This window comes from Gobio gobio (genome assembly GCF_949357685.1).
Source record: "Gobio gobio genome assembly, chromosome: 13".
NCBI lineage: Eukaryota > Metazoa > Chordata > Actinopteri > Cypriniformes > Gobionidae > Gobio > Gobio gobio.
In genome coordinates, this window is record NC_137106.1 from 29,059,767 (window position 1) to 29,082,825 (window position 23,059).

At 42.0% G+C, this 23,059-nt stretch overlaps 1 protein-coding gene across 3 annotated transcripts in view; it reads left to right on the forward strand.

Annotated features, from left to right (window-relative positions):
- Nucleotides 1–8,345, forward strand: part of actn2b (actinin, alpha 2b) — a 33,381-nt gene extending 25,036 nt beyond the window's left edge. The window contains exons 13-22 of one of the 3 annotated variants that reach the window (XM_079832652.1): nt 2,886–2,994; nt 3,095–3,235; nt 3,619–3,801; nt 3,952–4,086; nt 4,459–4,638; nt 4,952–5,098; nt 5,570–5,647; nt 5,910–5,975; nt 6,468–6,626; nt 6,749–8,345. In XM_079832652.1, the coding sequence (XP_079688778.1) occupies nt 2,886–2,994; nt 3,095–3,235; nt 3,619–3,801; nt 3,952–4,086; nt 4,459–4,638; nt 4,952–5,098; nt 5,570–5,647; nt 5,910–5,975; nt 6,468–6,626; nt 6,749–6,907 (1,357 nt within the window). In that variant the 3' untranslated portion in view covers nt 6,908–8,345. The remainder of the gene's footprint in view (nt 1–2,885; nt 2,995–3,094; nt 3,236–3,618; nt 3,802–3,951; nt 4,087–4,458; nt 4,639–4,951; nt 5,099–5,569; nt 5,648–5,909; nt 5,976–6,467; nt 6,627–6,748) is intronic. The other 2 variants (XM_079832650.1, XM_079832651.1) reach the window with 2 other exon arrangements.
- Nucleotides 8,346–23,059: the final 14,714 nt, after the last annotated feature.

Here is a 23,059-nt window from a genome sequence, read left to right on the forward strand (position 1 = left end):
ATCAAAGAATCGTAACAAAAGGGATTATGCTTTCGACAAAAATATTAAGTGACTGATTTCAATATTGATGATAATAAGAAATGTTTCTTGAGCACCAAATCAGCATATTAGAATGGTTTCTGAAGAATCATGTGACACTGAAGACTGGAGTAACGATGAATTTGTTAAATGAATTCAGCTTTGCCATCACAGGAATAAATTAAATTTTAAACATATATGAAAATAGATAACAGTTATTTTAAATCATAATAAAATATCACAATATTACTGTTTTTACTGTATTTTTGATTCAATAAATGCAGACTTGGTGAGCCTATAGCCCTATTCGCACGGGATTAGTATTATCTGGGGACCTCGTGTGATTTAGAAATTACTCCCCCACATCTGAATTTTGCGTGGCACATTCGCACGGGATAAGCAAGCCTGTGATTTTACTCGAATTTACTGACTATCTCCCGGATATGATGTCAAGACTTGTAAATGTTTTTTCATTATAGATATAGCTGTATGAAATTATAAACAGTCGCATCGATATCATTTTGATTGTTTTATAGTAATAAAAATAATTAAGTTCAGTTAGAGAACATACGCTACAGTTAAAAACTGAACTGAGCAATATAATAATATACGGCGGAAGATTCAGTTTCAAAGCTAAATGTAAAAGCGCCCATTAAAGCGAGTTTGTCATTGTACTGTTCTGTTTTTGTGTTTTTCATTAAGAATAATATTAAACACACCATTCAAGCAATTTACTCCCGAATTGCTCATTCTAAAGTGAAAGTAATCCGCACGGCCGCACGGGAATTCATAAAGGTGCACATTATATGCAGCCTAGCGCCATTCTTCGTGAAAGATAAAGATAAAAATGCGCACAGGACACAAAAACCTTGCAAAAATGATATACGATCCACCTAATCCCGGCCAAATCACAGAGATGCCGATTCGCATGGGACTAATATTATCACAGGACCTCTGTGTTCGGCGAAATATGGTAGGTAATTTGCGGGGGAATTTTTACTTTACAAATTACAGACATGGCCGATTCGCACGGGATTAAGATCACAGACATTCTCTGCAATTATTACAAATCACCAGAGGTCCTCAGATAATACTAATCCTGTGCGAATAGGGCTTAAGAGACAAATCTTACCAACCTCAAACTTTTGACTGGTAGTGTACAAGTACTTTGTTCTTGTAACTAACCTGTCAAATGAGTTTCTCATCACTTTACAGGGTCTGGATTGCTTCATGTCTCTCACACTGCTTATCCATCGCTAGACACACATATACACGCACCATGCATTCAGCATACCTTGATGTCTGAATCACTGGCTTTCTATTTTAGCATTCATTATCTCTCTGCAGGCCTGGTTAAAATATGAGTGTGTGTGACTGTGCATGTATTTAATAAGTGACTGACAGCTTCTGACCTTTATTTTGTCTCAGTAAGTACAGGGTGATATTACTGATAAACTATAGAGCATACTTATGATGATTAGCATACTAAAATTCATTTGGACACAAAAAGAAACTGTTTGACATGTAATTAGCCAGTCATAACAGCAGTCTTACAGGTTCATTATGCAAGAAACCTTAAGTAACAAGCGGCCTACAGGGAAAGAAAATGTTACTAAGGGGTCATGAACTGGCTTTTAAAATTTGTTTATACTGTTGTCTGAGGTCAACTTATGACGTTCGTGTGGTTTTTACATTCAAAAACATCATAATGAATAAGTCATAGGCTATTTTCTGCCCTGGTTTTGAGCATCTCTCAAGAAACTTTCAGTTTTTATGGGCGTGCCACACTGAAGACTTGGAAGTAAACGCCCACGACTAGGATTGGATAAGCTTTGCATATTTAATGAGCTTCAGTTCCCCGATGGGGGAACGGCAACCGGAATTAATCGCTCACAGGGCTCGCAAAATGTCTTTATCAAACAAACACAATGATTCATCTCTCATCCACCCACGATTAATTGGAATGTTATTTTTTTATTAATATTACTTGGCCCGTCCGATAGGTGAATATAATCGTGAACTGTACACACACACCTTCAAATATCAAGTCAAGAGAGTGAACAACGGACAACAAGAATGGAATGTTTATTTCACTATTTAAGATACATTTTGGTTGGCCATCTGAAAAACACATAGCCCCAGGACGTTGGGCTTTGCGAGCACTGGCCCATACATGTCTGAGTCTAATCCTGAATCGCAAAACACCTCAAATAAAGGATTCATTAGCCTTTGACAGCGTGCTAAGGTATGTTCAGTGAGACATGTACACATACTCAATACGATCTGTAAAACTTTTGTAAAACTGTATCACATATAAAACTTTTTTTTTTTTTATTAACATTAGTGTGTTGCTTCATTCATTCATGTAATCTCATTCTGTCTGCAAATCCAGTCTTTTGTTTACAAACGAATCCGTGGTTAAATGAAGGAACAGACGCGCAATGTCTTCCCCACATGAGCTGGATATAGTTCCTCCATGCATTCATAATATTGGAATCCGAATGAAGCTTATGTGGTATGTTTACTGCTTAGAAATTCAATGCGGTTTAGCTCTACGTCAAGGTGTGGCATATTCTGAGATCGATCGTTTGCTGGGCCTGGTGTCTATAAAAGCTTTTCTTTGACTAACAAGGAAGTTTTCAGCTCTGAAACTTACAGGATATTCTTATATTATCATGACCTTTTATATATCAAAAGCTCAAGGGAAAGTTGATTTCTCAATTCATGACCCCTTTAAGTGTAGAATATTCTGCATCAATCCAAAGTTAGTGAGTATACTACATCTGTTAACCACTAGAGTGGGGCAGACTGAATAGCAAATGCAATATTGTGGCCTAAAGTTTCTCTCTATTTGTTTTATCTTAAAGTGAGCTGGACTATCATGATGTTGCATCAGTGAATCAAAGGTGTCAAAGTATTTGTGACCTCTGGGACCAACTGGGCACACTCACCCAGAAACGCAGAGAGGCTTTGGAGGTATGCTATGTGTGTCCAAACCTGTTTTTAATACAATATTTTAGATTAATCAAGATATTAAAAAAGAAAAAAGGTTTGAATCTACATTTCATTTCTGCAGAGGACTGAGAAACTTTTGGAGACGGTAGAGCAGTTGTTTCTGGAATACGCAAAGAGATCCGCACCCTTTAATAACTGGATGGAAGGAGCCATGGAAGACTTGCAGGATATGTTTATAGTTCACACCATTGAAGAGGTCCAGGTAAAGACACCTACATAAAGAAACTTAAAGTATTTTGTAGTCATATATACTATCTACTAGTTTGGGGTCAATAAGATTACAAATTTTTTTTTTTATCATTTTGAAAGAAGTCACATGTTGAAAACAGTTGAGCTCCTTGATATTTCTGTGGAAACCGTTATGCATTGTTTTTGCAGGATTCTTTAATGAATAGAAAGTTCAAAAGCATTTGTGAAAGCACAATGTGAAACTTTTGGTCACTTTTGATAAATTGAATGTATCCTTAACGAATAAAAAAAATAATTTCTTTCACAAAAATCGTACTTACCCCAAACTTTTGAAATGTAGTGTATAAAATCAAACAAACAAGCAAACAAAAACCCTGAGTAATTAATTGCGTGTAGACTCTGATAGCTGCTCATGAGCAGTTTAAGGCCACGCTTCCTGAGGCGGATGGAGAGAGGCAGGCGATCCTTGGTATTCAGCAGGAAGTCCTGAAGATCTCCCAGAATTACGGCATCCGTGGAGATCTTACCAACCCCTACAGCACCATAACTACAGAAGAGATTTCCATCAAGTGGGACAAGGTTAAACACAGACCCCTCAGACCTTGGTTCTGTTACATTAGTGCACAACCCACCCCCTTCAAATTTAACTTCTAAAATCGGATTCTAAGCCATTCCAATCAATTTCTGTAATCTTCAAAACATGATCAGGACGTGTGTTTGTGTACTCAGGTGAAGAAGCTGGTTCCCCAGCGTGACAGTGCACTGCAGGAGGAGTTAGCGCGGCAGCATGCCAATGAAAGGCTCAGACGCCAATTTGCTGCTCAAGCCAACCTCATTGGACCATGGATACAGACCAGGATGGAGGTGGGTGGCTTAGACATGTTCTTTGATCTATCTATCTATCTATCTATCTATCTATCTATCTATCTATCTATCTATCTATCTATCTATCTATCTATCTATCTATCTATCTATCTATCTATCTATCTATCTATCTATCTATCTATCTATCTATCTATCTATCTATCTATCTATCTATCTATCTAATCCATCCATCCATCCATCCATCCATCCATCCATCCATCCATCCATCCATCCATCCATCCATCCATCCATCCATCCATCCATCCATCCATCCATCCATCCATCCATCCATCCATCCATCCATCCATCTAATCCATCCATCCATCCATCCATCCATCCATCCATCCATCCATCCATCCATCCATCTGACAGGAAATTGGTCGTTGTTCTATGGCGATGGAAGGGACTCTGGAGGATCAGATGACCCAGCTGAAGCAGTATGAGCATGTGATCGTCAGCTACAAATACAACATAGACAGATTGGAGGGAGACCACCAAGTTATCCAGGAGTCACTTATCTTTGACAACAAACATACAAACTACACTATGGAGGTACACATACACACAAATATTACACATTCATGCTCATAATAATTAACAGATTTTTTAAACCTACAGTACTGAACAATATCGTTAAACTTTTGGGATCGGTAAGACTTAAAAAAAAAAAAAAAGATTCAGCAAGGACACATTAAATTGATCGAAGATTACAGTTAAGTTACATAAGAGACTTTCGAACATATTAAAAGATCTTACCAACCCCAAATTTTTGAATGTAGCGTATATAGAAATCTATATCTGACACATCATACTTGATTTGCCTCTTGATCCTGTTTTTACAGCAGTATTTTTCTTTCTTCTGCAGCACATTCGTGTTGGCTGGGAGCTCCTTTTAACTACGATCGCTCGCACTATTAATGAAATCGAGACTCAAATTCTGACGCGTGATGCAAAAGGAATCAGCCAGGAGCAGATGAATGAATTCCGATCCTCTTTCAACCACTTTGATCGGGTGCTGTACTCAGCCTTTACGTACACTAGCTAGTCTAAACGTGTGTCTTGTTGAATGGATGCTATACTAATCGTTATTAAATCATTCTAACTAAACTAAACACTTCTCGTTTCATATTGAGCAATATACAAACATCTGTAAATCTCTCTTATTTCAACTGAAACATACATTTCATATTTGCTTTATTTTACACATTCACTTCTTCAGAGGCTTCACAAGGCAAGGGTGGTAATTATCTTTTCATTCACTTTAGACTGCTCAATAACTGGAACAAATTTAGTTAAAGTAAAAATTTAGTAAAGTAAATATGACTACTTTAAGCTAAAATACACTTAAAAACAATAAAGCTAACAAAAGGACACTTTTTAATAGATATTAAAATAAATAAAAAGCAATGCCTCTGATACCTTATGATCTTTTTATCAATCACCTTTTACTTTTCTTTATTTTCTATTAACGCCATGCTCTCAGGAAGAGAGGGGTAAACTCAGGCTGGATGAGTTTAAAGCATGTCTTATCAGTCTTGGGCATTTAGGAAGTGACAAACAGGTACTAACCAACATGGCCTCTAACTCCTGACCCCAAAATGTAATTCTTTGCATAGATTTATATATGCAAATTATATGGATTCCCTAGGCAGCAGAATATAATTCTGATGTTCCTCTCTTGTGTTTTTTTCTGTCTGTGGTTGTGTGCTGTCTCTTTGTGTGTACATCTGTGCGTCTCTGTGTTAGGTGCTGTCTCTTTGCCTACTCCACATTCTTCCTTTATTCCTACCATGTTGCTTTGTCCTTTAACCTTTCCCATGCAGAAGAAGAATAGGGCGATGGATTCTGATGACTTTAGGGCCTGTCTGATCTCGATGGGTTATGATCTGGTAGGGCCTTAAATAAGGTTCACTGCTTACGAACTAATAAACTATTTTCTTAACCAGTATTTTTGTCTAGTTTTCCAGTAAAATGTCTAAGAAAAATACATTTATTTTACTGTTATTTATAATTATTTATCATTTTGATTTGAAGGTAAAAAGGAATTTAAAATGTAAATTTTGTGAGGTTTATGCTTAAAACAAGAAACAACAATTTTACTAATAGTGTAAGAAAAATTTGTGAGTATAAAATTATATCAAATAATGTATTAATTAATATAAAATATATTCCATCATTATTTTATACAGTTTTACTTGTCAAATGCATTTATTTTTTTACAGATTATGTAAATGATTGTAAATATTTTTCTATTTACACCCACATTTTTTTTTGGAATTTCAACAAGGGAGTTTAGGGAGTTTTTAACTGCTAGAACTAATATATATATATATATATATATATATATATATATATTGTGTGTGTGTGTGTGTGTTTTTCAGGGTGAGGTGGAGTTTGCTCGGATCATGATGCTGGTTGATCCAAACACTTCAGGCGTTGTGTCGTTCCAGTCCTTCATTGACTTCATGACCAGAGAGACAGCAGACACAGACACAGCTGAACAGGTCATCGCTTCCTTCAGGATCCTTGCTGCAGACAAGGTGTGTGTGTGTGTGTCTGTGTGGTATATTGTTTACTTAACCTCAAAGTTTTTCAGAACAGCCTTTTGTACCTGAAATAGCTCACATATTCAGTTATCTGTTGTTTACTGTGTCTTGTACAGCCGTATATTCTGGAAGATGAGTTGAGGAGAGAACTCCCTCCAGACCAGGCAGATTACTGCATCAGCAGGATGCCCCCATACTCTGGCCCCGGGGCCCTGCCCGGAGCCCTGGACTACACTGCCTTCTCCACTGCCCTCTACGGAGAGAGCGACCTTTAACTCCGTCGACACCTCTGACCTTTACAATCCCATCTCACTTGTTAACCAAGTCAATTCTATACCCATCAGGTTCACAGTCTCATGAAATGAAAACATGCCAAATAAACCAAATGAGCCCAACTCAGTTGATGTATTTTGCTAGTCAGTTGATATGAAATGTTTAATAAGTCAATGCAATGGAATTCAATCTGGAGATAAAAAGAAATCAAATAAGCTAAAAGAAAGCAATGAAGAGGAAATTTTGTGAATTTTAGAATCACTTTGTTTTGAATCCTATAATTCAACGAATCTAAGGCATGGGAAACTATTTTACTCTCCTTATAGGCTATTAAAATACAGATAACATTCACATGCATGTCACTTATATTCCAGCTAAAACAGTAGGTACACTGAAATTAATTAACATTAATGTTAAGTTTAAATCTGTTTTGTGTGGTAGTGTTAAATCTACAATATGAAAGATTTTGCACATTTGAATTATTCCTGAATTGAGAAAGATTCACCCAACTACCATGCTTTCACAATTTACATCTGGTAGCATGTCTGGTTCAGAAAAGCAACATGAATAGTTGATCGACTCAATTCTTCCACAATATAATTATCACTTGAAGCTGTTCACTAACAGTGCCTGATTTCATGTACGGTATGGTAATAGTTTATATGATGTAAGAGGATGTGACCTTTGTCATTCTCAGTATGAGTCGGATAGATAAGAGCATCAGCTACTGATCACTGTAAAAATAAATCTGTAAAATAACAGAAAAAGTACTGGCAGCTTATTACCCGGACATTATCCAGTAATTTTACGGGCATTTCTGTTAACCCTAACATAGAACGCAATGAAGTGAAAAATTCAATATAGGTAATACTACAGAAAATTCCATTAAATTATTACAGTACATTGTGCCCTATTTTACAGATTTGTTTTTAGAGTGATGGTTTTATATTACATTTTTGAATATTGCAGATGCTTGAACATGTTTATCAATTTGGTGATTGCAGAAAGTATAAAAGTGTCAGTTTACTATAAGGCTTGTCAAATAAGGGTAGAAATTATGATTAATTTACAGGAAAAAAGTATGTGAACCCCAAGGAACAACAGACAAATATAGTCTGCTTAACACACAAACTGTATTGAACACAGCATGTTAACATTCACAGTTAAGAGTGGAAAGGTGAATGCCTCTGCTTTTTCCTGGAACTATAATTAGGAAAAGTAATCTGGTATGTATTGTCATTTTCAAAATGTTGGAAGATTAATGAATGCAGCAAATTCCTAAAGGTCACACTAGTTCAGTGTATGGTAACAGTGTGCGGTCAGATCAGTTTTTAAAAAGAAAGTGATTTGTGTATGTTTAGTGTTGAATTATATGATCAAGAAGCCAAATATGTGTGTTTTACAGTTACAAATGAAATAAACCTTACTTATGAAAAGACCACGCCTCTGCCTTTGTTACAAACTGAATGTTTTGAAGAACTAATTAATTAATATATGCCTAAAATACATAAATATTTATGTATGCATAATATCTTGCATAATTTAGTATGTTTTTACTTATACATTTTAGATATAACTATTTATATCAAATAAATATATTTAATATTTATTGATTAGTTTATAATTCACAATTACACATGCACACGCACAAGGATGTCTCTGTTCATTGCTGCATTCATTTCCCCTCGATCCTGACTAGTTTCCCAGTTCCTGCCTGCTGAAAAACATCCCAACAGCATGATGCTGCCACCACCACGCTTCACTGTATTGCCAGGTGAAGAGCGGTGCCAGATTTCCTCCAGACATTACGCTTGCCATTCAGGCCAAATAGTTGAATCTTTGTTTCATTAGACCAGATAATTTTTTTTCTCATGGTCTGAGAGTCCTTCAGGAGCCTTTTGGCAAACTCCAGACGGGCTGTCAAGTACCGTCTGACCACTCTACCATACAGGCCTGATTGGTGGAGTGCTGCAGAGATGGTTGTTCTTCTGGAAGGTTCTCCTCTCTCCATAGAGAAATGCTGGAGCTCTGTCAGAGTGACCATCGGGTTCTTGGTCACCTCCCTGACTAAGGCCCTTCTCCCCCGATCACTCAGTTTGGCCGGGTAGCCAGCTAGGAAGAGTCCTGGTGGTTCCAAACTTCTTCCATTTACGGATGATGGAGGCCACTGTGCTCAGTGGGACCTTCAGTGCTGCAGAAATGTGTGCCTCAATCAATTCTGTCTCGGAGGTCTACAGACAAGTCCTTGGACTTCATGGGCCCTATCTTGCACCCAGCGCAATTGACTTTGTACACCGACGCATGTGTCATTCCTATTTTGCACCCGCGCAAAGCGCGCTTTTCCCTCCACAGAAGCACGTCGCTAAACTAGTGAATGCACTTGCGCTCCCTGGGCGGTTCAGCGCAAAAAAGGAGGCGTGTTCCGGCGCAAACAATCCCTGGTGCTATTTTGCTGTTTCATTAAACAATTGCGCCACTGACCAGAAAAAACCTAGTCTAAAGTCAGTGGCGCGTTGCGCGTTGTTCATTATGCTATTTTAAGGGCGCATGCTTGACCATAATGTATAGCGTGCACAACGCGCATACACTTTGCTCATGTAATCTACACAGATGCAAGTTATTTTTGCAAATCATAAATTGTTACACTAAAAAAATATTAACACATGAGATATCTTCATCTTCATCCGTCATATGACGGAAATCATTGTGGTGTGCCACGAAGATGTGAAAAAATAGGCATAAATCTAGCTTACAAATGATTCAGGCTAATTGTAATAATTAAGGATAAGACCTGTTTGCCCAATAGTGGCAAGACTTATATGTATATAAGGACATCTGACAAATTGGTTTGTCTGTCAAGAACCAGGAACAAAAATCGACTGAAAAACTGAAAAAACTGAAAGACTGAAAAAAAAAAGACTGTGAAATCACCTTTACCATAATGTACAACATTACAACTTCACTTCTCTGTCTTTCACTGCTCTTACAAGCACATCAGTCTCCTCGGCTGTGAACCGCTCCTGGCGTGCGCCTGGTAAATACGCCATAATAATAGCAATCCATAATGGAACTTGCGCACCTGCTTTTAAAGGGAATGTTGGATGACGCTCTGATTGGTTTATTCACGTTACGCCCAAACCACACCTATGAATAATGAAGCTACTTCAGACCAACCCATTTTAGATTTGCGCCGGGCGCAAGAGCCATTTATCCCGCCGGGAAAATAGCAACAGCGCCGAGACCCGCCCACAAAGTTACTTGCGCTTCGCGTTTTGACACTTGCGTTTCAGATCGTTAAAATAGGGCCCTATGGCTTGGTTTGTGCTCTGACATGCACTTCTTCTTCTTCTTCTTCTTCTTCTTCTTCTTCTTCTGTATTTTAATGGCGGTTGGCAAACCAGCTTTGGTGCATTTCCGCCACCTACTGGGGTGGAGTGTGAAGCTTTGATGGACAAGAAAGACAGAGAAATAATAATAATGAGAATAATAAAAAAAAATAATAAAAAAAAAAAATAATAATAATAAAAAAAAAAAATAAATAAAAAAATTACATCTCTTCTAATCAAATGTGTTTTCTTAAGGTATTCTAATAAAGCAGTGGTCAGTTTTGAATTATTGTTCAGCAAGTTCTTTAATGCTATCCTTTTAATTCCCAGAGCCTTAGCCTCTTCTTTGAGCTGAGATCTTTCTTCTTTAAAACCAGTGCATTTTAATAATACATGTTCAACTGTTTCTGGTAATCCACATTTGCTGCACTATCCTGTATCATGTTTACCTATTTTAAAAAGTGATTGATTCAAAGCTGTGTGTCCAATACGAAGTCGAGAAATTACTGTGTCATCCCTTCTTTTTCCACAAACTTCTCTCATATTTCCGACTTCTTTATTTATTTCAAATAAGAATCTTACCTTTCCTTCCTGTATCCATGACTCTTGCCATCTATTCTTCACAATCTTTTTAATAATACTCTTCATTTCAGCTTTCCCCAGCGGGACATTAACTTTTATTTGTGACTGTTTTAAGGCCTTTTTTGCCAATTCATCTGCCATTTCATTTCCTGCAATGCCCACATGAGCAGGAATCCACATAAAAAATAATTTTACTCCTAACTGATTTATTCTGAAGAGAGTCTGAAAAGATAAGAATGTCCTGTCTAGAGTCAGATCTTCCATTCTTTAGACTAATAAGACTTGATAATGAATCAGAACAAATCACAACTTGAGGCAACTGTGCCCCTTCCACCCATTGAAGGGCTATTTGAATGGCAATCAATTCTGATGAATAAACAGATAAAAAATTAGACGTTCTATTACTTATTTTAAAACCCAACTGTGGAATTACTACTGCAAAAGCTGTAAACCCAGATTCAGGATTTTTTGAGCCGTCAGTAAATATTTGAGTACACCCATGATATTCTTGATCAATATATTGTTTCACCAACATATCTTTGGGAACCTTTCTCTTACAGTCATTTATTCCCTCAATCAAGTTTAGGTCAACAAATGGCATTGGGAACAACCACGGGGGTATAGCTGATATTGCCACTGTCGGACTAATTTCATACTCAAAAATTCCCATTCTTTGTGCCTCATTATTAGCATCCCATCCAAAACTTGCTATTTGTGAATATTCAAATTCCCAGCAGTTCTTAAGAACATATTTAACAGGGTGGCTATTCTTGTGTCCTTTTACTGATATCCAATAAACCATTTTCAACTGTTGCCACCTATATACCACAGACATTTCTCCCATTTCCACCTGTAATGCAGCAACTGGAGATGTCCTAAAAGCACCACAGCAAATTCTTAAAGCCTGAGATTGTATACTTTCAACCTTTTTAATCTGTGATGCTGATGCTGAAGAATAAACAATGCTACCATAATCTATTGTAGATCTTATTACAGCACAATATATTCTTCTTAATGATGTCCGGTTTGCTCCCCAATCTATCCCAGCCAAGCATCTGAGTACATTAATTCCCTTCTTACATTTATTTACTATATTCTGAATATGCAATCCAAATGTTGCCTTAGAATACATCCATATTCCTAAGAACTTGAACTCTGATACTTGTTCTAAAACCTGTTTATACAACCTTAGACTTATTTTTGGTATTTTTTTCTTCCTTGAGAAACATACTACGTTAGTTCCCTTTCGAAAGGGAACTCGCGCTGCGTCAGCTTGACGCTACGGGGAACGCCTTCAGCGTGACAGGTGTCTGAATCACAATCGAATCACGTCAATCCTATTGACCGGCGACAGCCCATGACATCATCAAAGTGCGACCAGGAAGTATATAAGGGCGCCTTACCAACATGACACCGCTTCTTCGTCTTCAGGGACTGTTTGTCTGCTTCGAGAGAAAGAATCACGAATAAAAAGCAATGAAACACACAGGGAAGTCCAAGCATAACTTCCGGAAGTGCGCGGATCCGTGTCCCAGGTTCCTTACACCTGAGGACACACATACCCTTTGTGTGTTTTGTCTGGGGGAAGAGCATGCACGGGAGGTTCTCGAGGGAGCCTCCTGTGCCAACTGCGAGCGTCTTCCCATCCGGACGCTCCGCTCTCGTCTGGCCCTCTTCTCGAGGGAAGTGGGTCCAGCTTCTGGGGACGGTCCCGCCGGTGCTGAGGCTGAGCGCCGGCTGCAATCATGGGGTTCCCAGATGGATCTGGCTCATCGTCTAGAGAGAGGCGTGGTTCTCTCTGACGATCGGTCAGATCGCGAGGGGCAGCTGCCGGGGGAGGAGTCAGACCTTTCCTCCCTTTCGTCAGCTGGTGCTCTTCCGGATGAGCAAGGGGTAGCTGAGCAGGGTGGTGACGAAGTATCAGCTGAGGCTGAACCCTCTCAGCCGCCCTGCCCCGTGTATGACGAGCTGCTGGAAGTGATGGAGCGTGCCACTGCTAGACTGCAGCTACAGTGGCGGCGCGCGAGGAGAGAGCCCGCGCGTTCGAGCCGCCTCGATGATCGGTTTCTCTCCGACATCAATCCAGCAGCTCCCGGGAGCCTTCCATTCCTCCCCGATCTTCATGATCAGATCTCGGGGGCATGGAAGAAGCCGTACTCGGCCCGGATCTTTCGTTATCAGCGAGGGAATTTCGCTGATGTCGAGGGATCCGCCGAGTCCGGTTATGTGTCGATGCCACCAATCGACGAGACGTTCGCGAACTATCTCGCGTCTGGGAGGCCATCGACACTGAGAACTCCCGCCCTGCCCTCTAAGGCGCTGAAGACCACCTCACGCCTTAACGGCAGGGCATACACGTCGGCAGGTCAGGCTGCGTCGGCGTTGCACACTATGGCGGTGTTGCAAGCTTACCAGGCTGATCTGCTGAGGGATCTCGATCAGGGGGAGGGCCTACCCCCTGATGCGATGGCCGAGCTGTGTCGCACCACAGATTTTGCTCTCCGGGCTACCAAACAAACAGCGGTCGCCATCGGTCGTTCGATGGGCGGCCATGGTAGCCACGGAGAGACATCTGTGGCTGAACCTGGCGGACATCGGGGGGAAAGAAAAGACCTTTCTCCTCGATGCCCCGGTCTCGCCCTCTGAACTCTTCGGCACCTCCGTCGAGGCGGTGGTGGGAAGGTTTAGAGAGGCGAGGGCGCGCTCGGCGGCATTTAGATCATGCATCCCGCGGAGATCCGGGGCGGCACCCAGACAGGCGGGAAGCTCCGGTCCGTCACGGTCTGAGGACTGGCGGCAGGACCAGCGAGCCAGCGTCGCTTCTCGCGCGCCCCCTCCTGGTTGGAGCAGGGCGTGGAAAAAGCGTGACTCCCGCACTCAGAAGAGGAAGGACGTCGGACAAGTGACCCGGAACCAGCGCCGTGGAGGGCCACGTTGGGATCAGTCTCCGCCTCCGAGGAGGCGCTAGACTAACGCAGGCCCTTCCTCCTTCTAATAATTCCCTTTTCCCCTACGCCTCTTACATCAGGCGGTGGGCCCGTGATGAGCGGGAAAAGGAAGTACCCCAATCTCTGACGGCCCGCCAGGCCTGGTGTGTGAGAGCGCCCTCGAGCGGGTCGGTGGTAATGCTGCACCTAAGCACACACATTATGAATAAAGATTGTGGTTGAATATCAATGGCGCGCTGCAGGCGAGCGGGTAAGTCCCCTGTGGGGAAAATATTAATACATTTTCTGTTCCATGCTCCCTGCTGAGGATTTCGGGATCACTTTGGAGTAGTTGGATATTTCTGTCCAGAACGAATGCATTTTACAAGCCAGTTGCTTTAAAAGTATATTCAGCAGGTTTTTGCAAGCGCTGTTGATTATGTTTTTTATCTCTAAAAAAAAAAAAAAAAAAACGGGAATATCACCGGCTCATTCCTGCGGGTGTGTAGCGCTTTTCTCTGAATATAGGAAGGCTGCGTGTAAGAATTCCCAGCTTCAAGCTTGTAACTGGTAGCCACCTAAGGGTAGAGCGGCCTGCGTCCTCTCTCAGTGTAAGACTGGCTAGAGAATTGGGATCAGACTGTTACAACTACAGCTAGATCTAAAAAGAGCCCATTAAAACAAAACAGGTTTAGATCTATTTTGGCCTACGCTTCTAGGGTTAAAAAAAAAAAAAAAAAATTTTCCCTAATGTAGCCGTCTCTTGCGTAGAGTCGTCCGGCCAAGGCCCGCCCCCTTTTTCTGTGTTCAGGGTTTTTTACTAGCAATACAGATGGTGCTGTGCAGTATGTGATAGCGACCTAGCCAGTGGTCGCTTGGAGGGGTAGGCCATCCTTTTTGTTTGGTGTAAGGATGTTGTATATATTGTTCAACTTTGCCCTCCAGAGCTAGTTGTTTTAAGCCGCCAGTTCTTTGGAATTATACCTGGCATGTGGCAGTACTCCTCTGTTAAAACAGGGTAGATTAGAGTATTTCGCTAACCTAGCTCTGTATCATTCTGCCTCACCCATGGCTTGGGTTGAGCGGCACTTCTTAACCGTTGTAAAAAAAAAAAAAAAAAATGGTCTGGTAGTGAGCTCCCTTGTAGCCAGAGCATTGCCATGGCTGACGCCCTTGCATTTAAACGATAGGCCGCTTCAAAAGCTAGGTCCTTCATTGGGCGGGTGGCGTACGTGGTACTCCCCCCGTTTAGGGGGTCCAGGGCGTTGTTTTGCCGAGTATCCTGTCATGAGTAATGTAATTAGGTTCCAGAGTTTGTAGGCGCTGCTGGTAAGACTGCAACTGTCATACAGTAGGCCCGAAAAGTGGGCCGCTGGGATGGATTAGCCCCAGGTTGGGACCTTGGAGAACTTGGGCAGTCTGGGCAGTAGACTCCGGGTCAGGTGGTAGGCCTCAGTAGGCCTCCTTGCGAGTGAGTCCCGACGTTGGGGAGGTTAGCGATTAATAGCTGCAACCTAGATAGGTAGTCAGCTTTGGAAAGTAGGCCTTTTGCAAAGTCGGCCCCTTTTGATTGCTATGTGTTTACTCCCCAACGATGTCGGCCTCAAGTAGCAGAATTATCAACTAATAACTTCTCTTTGTTGTCTTGTCAGCCAGCAGAGGAGCCGCTGTCAGCCGGGAGATATAGCAGCCAGTCTCGTGCCTGCCACAACAGGAAGCCGCCTCTGCGGATCTGCTGTAAGGCTCCTTGGACGCCAGTCGACCATGATAAGTCAGTGCGGCTGCCTGATTGTCCCTAGGGGTGAGCCCCGGGACCAGGATGCCTCTGGCAACAAATGGACTAACATGGACTGCTGGCAGATGGTAGGCCTTACTCTGCCTCCCGGTGAGCTCGCTACCAGGCGATAGGCCGCACTGGGCCTCCCTGAGGGGGAATTCCCGAGTCAGAATGCTCGGGCGGCTAGCATAGCCTGCTATTAGGTAGCGGGCCTCTCCAGGCCTCCCTTAGGGGATGAGCTCCTGTTTCCAGCTGCATCGACAGTGGGCTTCGACTGCTATTATGGGGATGGGCCTTATCTGGCCTCCCTTTGGCCGAGTTCCCGAGTTGGTTCCTCGAGCATTTGGCATGTACTGCTATCATGCAATAGGCCTCACTAGGCCTCCCTGAGGGGTTGGGTTCTCAGTTCAAGAACTGTTTACTGGCATATGCTGACAGCTAGTGGTATCTGCCCCTTATTTGGCAGCATCTGAGGATGGTCTTACCCTGGCGCGACTGAGGTCGCTTCTGCTACTTGGTTCCCATGGGAGGGAATCTAGCCTACAACCTGGCTTACCTACCGGGCAGCCCCTTCCTAAGCTCCCCTCTCTCCGAGGGTCGTCTGTGAGCCCGAAGCTGCCTGGGCCTGATCAGATGGTCGTAGGCCCCTCGCGAGGCCTCCCAAGTTGGATCAGCTTTTAGGCCAGTCTGGCCTCCTGAGTGTTTCTACTTGATAATAGCTCAGTAGATCCTAGGATCGAGCAGATTGACTCCCCTCGCTGGCAAGGGTAGAAAGCGCTATGCTGAGTACTGCTCACCAGGATGCCCGTCTCTGAGATCCGGCTCGAGGAGGACACTGCCATTCTGCAGTCCCTTGGACTGGATGCCTCTTCAGGAGGCGAGTATCCAGAGGCTCTGTTCTCGAGCAGACAAGGATGGTCCGGCCGAAGTGCCCGTTGAAAAAGGCACCAAGCTAGGCCGCCTTGGCGGCGTTAGTGGCTGGCTTGGGCGCCCTAGGGCCCCCTAGCCACATTCCCTTAAAGGAGCCCCCTTCCTTTGAATGGGTTGGATCCAGGCCTTTGAGCGGCCTGAATAGGACCTCGTGCAGCCGCACTAAGGTTCCTGACGAGGCTTATAGCTCGGGCTATGACCGTAGGGAACGCTGTCACTGACAGCCTTGTGTGACCAGAGGGGGAGTGGTTCAGGCGTTTCATTTGAATTTGCTTGTCCTGACAGTTGTCACTGCCAGTGGGCATGCACTCCCCTCGGCATGGCGGCGTTGGTATTTCGTTCCCCGTAGCGTCAAGCTGACGCAGCGCGAGTTCCCTTTCGAAAGGGAACGTCTCCGGTTACGTATGTAACCTAGGTTCCCTGAGAACAGGGAACGAGACGCTGCGTCGCTTTGCCATGCCTCAGGGCCTGCCCGCCGAACAGTCCCTTCAGACGAAGAGGCGGTGTCATGTTGGTAAGGCGCCCTTATATACTTCCTGGTCGCACTTTGATGATGTCATGGGCTGTCGCCGGTCAATAGGATTGACGTGATTCGATTGTGATTCAGACACCTGTCACGCTGAAGGCGTTCCCCGTAGTGTCAAGCTGACGCAGCGTCTCGTTCCCTGTTCTCAGGGAACCTAGGTTACATACGTAACCGGAGACGTTTTGTTTATAGAGAATCTGAATCCCCAGCTATTAGCCCATTTTTCAACTTCATTTATAGCCCCCTGCATTTTACCTTCAACTTTCTTAACGTTTCTTCCTCTTTACCACAATGCTCTGTCGTCCGCATACAAAGATTTACCTATTCCTGATTCAACTTTTGAAAAAATACCATTAATAATAATATTAAATAAAATAGGACTACAAAAACTACCTTGAGGTGTACCATTATCAATTTTGTAATAGTACGATCCATCATAAAATCCATTACCCAGTTACATCTTTCCTTTAATTCCCATTTTCTCCAGTTTCATTAAAAGTCCCTCCTTCCACAACATGTCATACGCCTTCTCAATATCAAAGAATACACCAATTAAAACTTCCTTATTTACTATAGCTTTTCTGATATCTGTTTCTAATGATATAACTGAATCCATTGTATTTCTCCCTTTTTGGAAACCACTTTGATGAGGATACATCATTCTCTTTCTTTCAATTTCATAAACTAACGGTGAAACAACCATTCTTTCCATTATTTTGCAGAGATTTGATGTTAAGGCTATAGGTCTATAATTACTTGGGTTAGATTGATCCTTACCAGGCTTTACTACAGGAACAATGACTCCATGTTTCCAAGTAGATGGAAGCTTTCCTTCTGTCCTATTAAAAAGTCTTAAAATAATGTTCAATAATATGTCTGATAGATTTCTAATCATTTCGTAACATACTGCATCCTTTCCAGGAGAAGTGTTTCAATCGCACTAACACTTGTTTCAATTCAAATATAGAAAATAATACATCCATCGAGGATCCAAAAACATCTTTTCTCATCAAAACTTTTGGGTTCTCTTTCAAACATTGCTCCCTTTGCTCCTATGCACTTTAATAAATGTTCTTACTAATTCTTCTGCTTTTTCACTATTAGAGACTAATTGCTTTCCATCCCCAATTAAAACAGGAAGGTTATTACATCTTTGTGTTCCGCCCATCTTCCTAATCATTCCCCATAAATCACTTATGGCTATTTTTTCCCCTATAGTACCACAAAATTCTCCAATGTTTTCTTTTAGCAACTTTTATCACTTTCCTAACCTTAGCCTGTGCTCTCTTATACTCAATAAAATCATCAAATATAAACGATTTCCTTACTTTCCTTAATGCACGATTTCTATCCCTTATTGCTTTATTACATTCATCAGTCCACCATGGGACTGCTTTCTTCTTATACTTTCCTGTATTTTTTTCCAATAATATCTTCTGCAGTATTAATAATAACTCCACATATTTTATCATTAAGTTTCTCAATGTCTTCATTTAAATCATTTAAAGCAATCAATTTTTCTTCACTTTTTTCCTTAAACATATTCCAATCTGCGGTTTTGAATTTCCACCTGCGTATTAGTTCTCTATTTTCTAAATCTACTTCAATCCCTATTTTACATATTATAGGGAAGTGATCACTTCCCATTAAAGTATTACTCAATACTCTCCAATCCCTAATTCTAGCTATATTTTGAGACATAAAAGTTAAATCTAAAACTGAACTTCTCTCTGATACCACATCCATTCTTGTTGCATTTCCATCATTAATACATATTAGGTTCTCCAAATCTAAAAATTCTTCCACAACTTTTCCATTTTGGTCCATACATCTACTTCCCCATAATGTACTATGAGCATTAAAATCACCACTCCATATTATCCTACTTATTCCTGTACTAATATTACTTTATTAGAGATTTATAAGGATTTATAAAGAGCTTTATTAGGATTATAAAAATTAACTACTCTTACATTCTGTTCCCCAATCCACACCTCCACCACTAGTGCTTCATGTTCAGAATTTATTTCCACTTTCCTAAAACCTAATCCTGATTTAATAAGAGTAATTACCCCTCCACCATTTCCTCATATCCTATCCCTACGTAATGCCGTATAATCCTGAACTACAAAACTCAGGTGAGGTTTTAGCCATGACTCTTGAATACAAATAAAGTGGTTTATTTTCTAATTGGTCTATACATTTTTTTAATTCTTGTCCGTTAGCTATTAAGCTTCTTGCATTCCACTGTAGTAGAATAAAAACCATTAAGATCCAGCTCCACATGGTGCCTGCGAGTTATTCACCTGAATTTTAATAATCTCATTTATTTGTTCAACCGTAATTCCTTCAATTTCCAAGTACTTTCCAGCTGCTCTTATTATTCTTATCCTTTCAGATCTGCTTTCTGTTTGAGCAGAACAATTAATCACTTCAGCCATGAAAGCAATAAATGCTGTTCCCTTTTGTTCAGTCACTCCGACAGTGAAGTGAGAGTCCCCTCAACCACACCCCGATCTACCGTGCCCCCCGTGGCCGGTACTTCGGCTGGTGGTCAGGGTGACCTGAGGGTGCGGTGTGGAACAAAGCCCCGACGCTCATGCCTCGGGCCACACCCCCCTCTAGCGCTCCGCAACCCGCGAGTGTTCAGACTGAAATCGCGGGGCCAGCTCCGGCTCCCTCGCGCATTTCGTTTGGCGCTCCGGAGGATGATGCAATGTCGGTCACCGCATCACAAGGTGTGCTCGAGTCCTCTGAGGATGATGACTCGGCTGTGCTGCCGCCTTCGGGCGCGCCAGCATTGCCCGAGTCAGACCCAGAGCTGACAGCCATGCTGTCTCGGGCAGCCGCGAGTTTAGGGTTAGAGTGGAACCCTCCACCCTGTCCCGAACGCTCGCGGCTCGATGATTGGTTTTTGGGAGCCCGCGCTGACTCACGTCAGTCCCCGCCCCCAATACCTTTCTTTCCCGAGCTGCATGAGGAGATTGCCCGGTCCTGGAAGTCCCCGTTGTCTTCCCGTGATCGGTCTGCAGTCTCCTCCGCCTTCTCCACCCTTGATGGGGCCGTGGCCAAAGGGTACACTGGGGTCCCCCAGGTTGAGCGTTCTGTTGCGATGCAACTGTGTCCTCAGAGCGCTTCGACCTGGCGAGGTGATCCTAAGCACCCCTCCAAAGCCTGTCGATTCACATCAACCTTGGTGGCGAAATCGCACAGAGCTGCGGGGCAGGCTGCCGCCTCGCTGCATGCCATGGCGATCCTCCAGGTCTACCAGGCCAGGATCCTCAGGGACATGCACGAGGGTGGAGTTGATCCGGGGCTCTTAAATGAGCTGCGTGCCGCCACCGACCTCGCTCTCCGGGCGACGAAGGTGACCGCACGCTCCCTGGGTCAAGTGATGTCCACAAATGTGGTCCAGGAGCGACATCTGTCAAGTCAAGTCAAGTCAACTTTATTTATATAGCGCTTTTAACAATGTAGATTGTTTCAAAGCAGCTTTACAGTGTTAAACAGGAAAATAATGCAGCATAATTTTATTCAGCTGTATAGCCATTCTGGAAAAATTTCAAGTATCATACAGTGACAGTGTGGGCTTTAGATCAATAATTTGATCAGTAATTTAGTTTAAATGGTTAATTTAGTTTATTATTTAGATGTATTTCGATGTTTAGTTGAAAAATTTAGTGTCCCCAACTGAGCACGCCAAGCCAGAGGCAACAGTGGCAAGGAAACCAAAACCCCATTAGGTGACCTAATGGAGAAAAATAAACCTTGGGAGAAACCAGGCTCAGTCGGGGTGCCAGTTCTCCTCTGGCCAATTAACAAACAGCGTATTATTATTATTATTCTGGCAGTTTTACAGCTCAGAGGTCATAATAGATCAGAATATTCGAGGGACCGGGGGCAACATGCTGGAGACGGGTTTATTGAGGATGATGTTGATTAAATAATTATTAAAGTGCAATATTCGAATGATCGGAGGCAACACGCTGGAGACGGGTTTATTGAGATGCCGTGTCGATGAGGCAGTTTCAGGGGGAGTCTAATCACGGTCTCCCAGACACTTCGGGGTCCTGTGTTGGTCTTCTCTGGGCGCAGGTCCACCATCTGATCTGGATACGGCCCGGATCCAGCTGACTGCAGTAAACCTCGGGATAAAACAGAGAGACTAACATTAGCGTAGATGCCATTCTTCTGATGATGTAACGAGTACATCAGGTGTTATGGGAAGTGTTCCCGGTTCCGGCTGACCTAGTTAATGCAGCCTAACAATCATTTCATTGAAAAAGTGTTTTATGTGTATGCCACAGTAAAGAGATGTGTTTTTAGTCTAGATTTAAACTGACAGAGTGTGTCTGCTTCCCGAACAATGTTAGGAAGACTGTTCCAGAGTTTAGGTGCTAAATAGGAAAACGATCGACCGCCTGCAGTTGATTTGGATATTCTCGGTATGATCAACTGGCCAGAATTTTGAGACCGCAGTAGACGTGATGGAGTATAATATGTTAAGAGCTCGCTCAAGTATTGGGGAGCTAAACCATTTAGTGCTTTGTAAGTAATAAGTAAGATTTTAAAATTTATGCGATGTTTAATAGGCAGCCAGTGCAGTGTTGACAGAACTGGGCTAATATGGTCATACTTCCTGGTTCTAGTAAGAACTCGAGCTGCTGCGTTTTGGACCAGCTGGAGTTTATTTATTAAGCGAGCAGGGCAACCACCCAGTAGAGCATTACAATAATCTAACCTTGAGGTCATGAACGCATGAACTAACTGTTCAGCATTTTGCATTGAGAGCATGTGCCGTAATTTAGATATATTTTTAAGATGGTAGAAAGCAGTTTTACAGATGCTAGAAACGTGGCTTTCAAACGAAAGATTGGTATCAAAGAGCACACCCAGGTTCCTCACTGACGACGAGGACTTGACAGAACAGCCATCAAGTGTTAGACAGTATTCTAGGTTACTACTTGTGGAGCTTTTTTGTCCAATAATTAAAAATTCAGTTTTTTCTGAATTGAGTTGCAGGAAATTACCAGTCATCCAATGTTTTATATCAGCTATGCATTCCGTTAATCTTGTGAATTGGTAAGTTTCTTTAGGGCGTGAAGAAATATAGAGCTGAGTATCGTCAGCATAACAATGAAAACTAACGCCATGCTTCCTAATGATATCTCCCAGTGGTAGCATGTACAGGGTGAAGAGTAGCGGTCCTAGCACTGAGCCTTGCGGTACTCCATACTGAACTTGCGATCGGTGTGACATATCTTCATTTACTACTACAAACTGATAACGGTCGCATAGGTATGATTTAAACCATGATAACGCAATTCCACTAATACCTACATAATTTTCGAGTCTATTCAAAAGAATGTTGTGGTCGATAGTATCAAATGCAGCGCTAAGATCGAGTAACACTAATAGAGAGATACAGCCACGATCGGATGATAAGAGCAAATCATTTGTAACTCTGACGAGAGCAGTCTCAGTGCTATGATACGGTCTAAATCCTGACTGGAAATCCTCACAGATACCATTTCTTTCTAAAAAGGAACATAATTGTGAAGACACTGCCTTTTCAAGTATTTTTGACAGAAAGGGTAGATTTGAGATTGGTCTATAATTGACTAAATCTGTAGGATCAAGTTGCGGTTTTTTAATAAGTGGTTTAATAATTGCCAACTTAAAAGTTTTCGGTACATATCCTAATGACAAAGATGAATTAATGATATTAAGAAGAGGATCTATGACCTCTGGTAGCATCTCTTTTAATAGCCTAGTTGGTATAGGGTCGAGCATACATGTTGTCGATTTTGATGATTTAACGAGTTTAGCCAATTCTTCTTCTCCTATAGCAGTGAATGAGTGTAATTTTTCCTCAGTGACACTACAATGCTCTGTCTGATGTGATGCTGTATTAGACGGCTGCATGGTTAAAAATTTTTTTCCTAATATTATCAATCTTACATGTGAAGAAGTTCATAAAGTCATTACTGCTGTGCTGTTTACAATCATCAGAAGTTGAAGCTTTATTTTTGGTTAATTTAGCCACTGTATCGAATAAATACCTTGGGTTGTGTTTGTTTTCTTCC